Source organism: Parasteatoda tepidariorum, unplaced genomic scaffold (genome assembly GCF_043381705.1).
Source record: "Parasteatoda tepidariorum isolate YZ-2023 unplaced genomic scaffold, CAS_Ptep_4.0 HiC_scaffold_6841, whole genome shotgun sequence".
In the NCBI taxonomy this organism is placed as follows: domain Eukaryota; kingdom Metazoa; phylum Arthropoda; class Arachnida; order Araneae; family Theridiidae; genus Parasteatoda; species Parasteatoda tepidariorum.
Window position 1 is genome coordinate 169 of NW_027261878.1, and position 2,916 is coordinate 3,084.

General features: G+C 27.4%; 1 protein-coding gene across 1 annotated transcript; it reads left to right on the top strand.

The window, feature by feature from the left end:
* The first annotated feature begins 361 nt into the window (after nucleotides 1-361).
* On the top strand, nucleotides 362-2,315 carry LOC122273691 (FH2 domain-containing protein 1-like). Its single transcript, XM_043057712.2, has 5 exons — nucleotides 362-429; nucleotides 510-617; nucleotides 716-786; nucleotides 1,750-1,870; nucleotides 1,966-2,315. The coding sequence occupies exons 1-5, from the start codon at nucleotides 397-399 to the stop codon at nucleotides 2,137-2,139; spliced, it is 507 nt and encodes a 168-aa protein (XP_042913646.1). The 5' UTR covers nucleotides 362-396; the 3' UTR covers nucleotides 2,140-2,315.
* The last annotated feature ends 601 nt before the right edge of the window (nucleotides 2,316-2,916 follow it).

A 2,916-nucleotide genomic window follows, 5' to 3' on the forward strand; every position in this document is an offset into this window, starting at 1 on the left:
CTTCTTCGGTTTTCAATGTTAAATTTAATTTAAGATTTCGAAGTCATCCCATCCCAACTCCATAGCGGAGGTTGAATGGTATCATCGACTGTACCTTTTGAAAATATTTCACGCGTTTATTTTTAGAATTTTGAACCCATGTGGATTTCTCACGCCATTCTTTTCATATTCTCTGTTTAACTATGAAAAAAACTTAATACTTTTTTTTTATAAAAATTTCAAAGCTTTTAACAAAGTTTCTAAAAATTAAATAAAACCTCAAGCTGACTTAAATCAGCAGTTGGTATTTCAACTTAGTAATTAAAATACTCAGATCGAAATACTACAGTTAACTATATATGTTTTTCTATTTATTTAGAACTTGAAGAATGCAAAAAGTTGCACGAAATCTTATATATGGTTCTTGTAGCTGGCAATTTTTTGAATGCGGTAAGAATTTTCAGAAAGAAAATTATTTAAATATTAGATTGTTCTTTTCTTCGAAACTGAATGTGTTTTTTTCCTTCCAGGGTGGCTATGCGGGAAATGCAGCTGGTTTTAAAATGTTATCCTTGTTGAAACTTACAGACATAAGAGCCAACAAACCTAGCATGACACTAATCCACTACGTAGCTGAGGTAAACATTTTTAGTCTATTTATTTCTTTTTAATATTAAGTGTAAAATAATTATGTAAACAAAATCTAAAAAAATAAGAAAAAATATCTTCATTTTAGCAAGTATTTAAGAAAAGACCAGATCTTCTCGAGTTTCTAGAAGACATACAAAATTTGGAAGAAGCATCTAAGTAATAATGTCATTAATTTTATATATATATGTATAAACTTATTAACTTATTAATTTTATTCGTTTTTCTTCTTATTATGCTATATAAAATACAGTTTAAAACTTTCATGCTTACACCATTCATATAATTCGTTTCCGTTTTTAACTAATTTAAGTATTAAAAATAATACGTTTAAATATTTATAACCTGAAAATATTAAATTTTGCAATTAATTTTCTTCTACAGCGTTAAAAAATTCCTCACTAAAGAAAATGATTTTAAAAAAAAGATTAAAAAGATTCCTAACGAAATTTTGATTGACTAGAAGGAAAATATTTTCAAACAAGAACAAAAGCTTACTACTCGTTTAGAATTAAAAAGTCTCACCTATATTTAAAAAAACGACATTTTTTTTAAAAATGGTCGTGTGCCACAGGTTCTCGTCTACGTAATGAAAAAGGTAATAAAATTAAATTCTTAAAAAATTATAATCAAACATAAAAGATTAACGAGTGATTGATTATGATAACACTTTCGATGATTTTCTAATCAGTAAAATGATTGATCGACATTAAACTTAATCACTATTTAAATGTTGGAACAATGTAATGTTAGAAGTAATGATGAAAAGGGTAACAAAATCGTCCTGCTTCAAATATAGTTTCCCAAACTTCTTCTTCAAGTTTTTAATTTACAAAAATTTCCGATTTTTGTTTTCATTACAATTTATATTAATCTGTTGTCTTTTTTCAACAACATTAGATAAAGAATAAATTAGAACTTTTTTTTGTCGTGATAATGCGTGTTTTCGCCAGTTCTATGAGGTAAAGTTTGCCCCGAGAAAAAATATATTGAATCCCTCAATATTTAAAGAATTTAAATTACAAAAAAAAAGAGCTATATGAGTGAAAGAATTAAATGTATAAAACAATTTGAAAAATTAAAACGAAATGAATTTTTGACTTATTTATTTCATTTATCTAGAATTTCATTGGAAACTTTGAAAACCGACGTAATCTCCCTTAGCCAAAGAGTTTCAAAAGTTTCTACACAAGTTACAGTTGCCGAAGAACAAATTAAATCTCAAATGCAAGATTTTCTTCGGGTATGGTTAACGTTTTTCTGAAATACAAATATTAATGCTCTGAATTAGATATTTTGGTTACGAAAAAAATGTTTTTTTCTTCTTTTTTTTTCTAGTTTGCAGAAAATAAAGTAGAAATACTCCATAATGAAATCAATGATCTTGAAAGTATTCGTCAACGACTGGCTGACTTTCTTTGTGAGGAGACAGCTTCCTTTAAATTAGAAGAGTGCTTCAAAGTGTTTCACAATTTTTGCTCGAGGTTTAAAGCAGCACTACAGGTGATTTAAAAAATGTATTTATCAGAAATAAATTAGTTATTTTAACTACGTGAAGACAGCGAAACTCACTGATAACTAAATTTTAGAAAAGTAGACAATCTTTTGATGATCCACTGTCCGAAGAGCCCATGGGCTCGTGAAATTGTGACGGTGTTTAACAAGAGGAAATAAGGAGCAACAAAAAATTTGACAATTCACATTTTGGTTAAAATTAAAACAGTTAAAATCAACTGATTAAATACTTAAAAATTACCATTCAATCATTATTATTTTTGGTTACAAATTTCATTTAAACACCTAAAGTTTAAAAACAAAACTTAAAATACGATCTGTAATGAATTGTTTGATTCTGAACCGCAAGTATATGTTCAAGTAATATAGTGAGAGATGTGTGATAAAGATATGACCATTTATGGTCAGACGACACGGCACTATATACAGATTTTTTAAAGAAAATAAACTCTGAGGACTTTTTTTTTTTTCATTTCACAGTAACAAAAAAATTATTATCTGGTTAACTTAAGCTTATTAAATAATTATTAGGTAATAAAATAAGTATAATTTAATTTATTAAGCAATAAAAATAATTTTCTCTTTATCAATATTCGTGATTACGTCTAAAATTATTAAAATATGTATCTTAGAAAGAGACGTGTACAGGATATACGTATACAGGATGTCCCAAAACTCATAAGGCACTAGGAAATGACAGGAAACAACTAGACAAGCACAAATCCCCATGCAATTCATGGTCCGAACGCAAGTCGAAACTCTTTAGAGGGATCG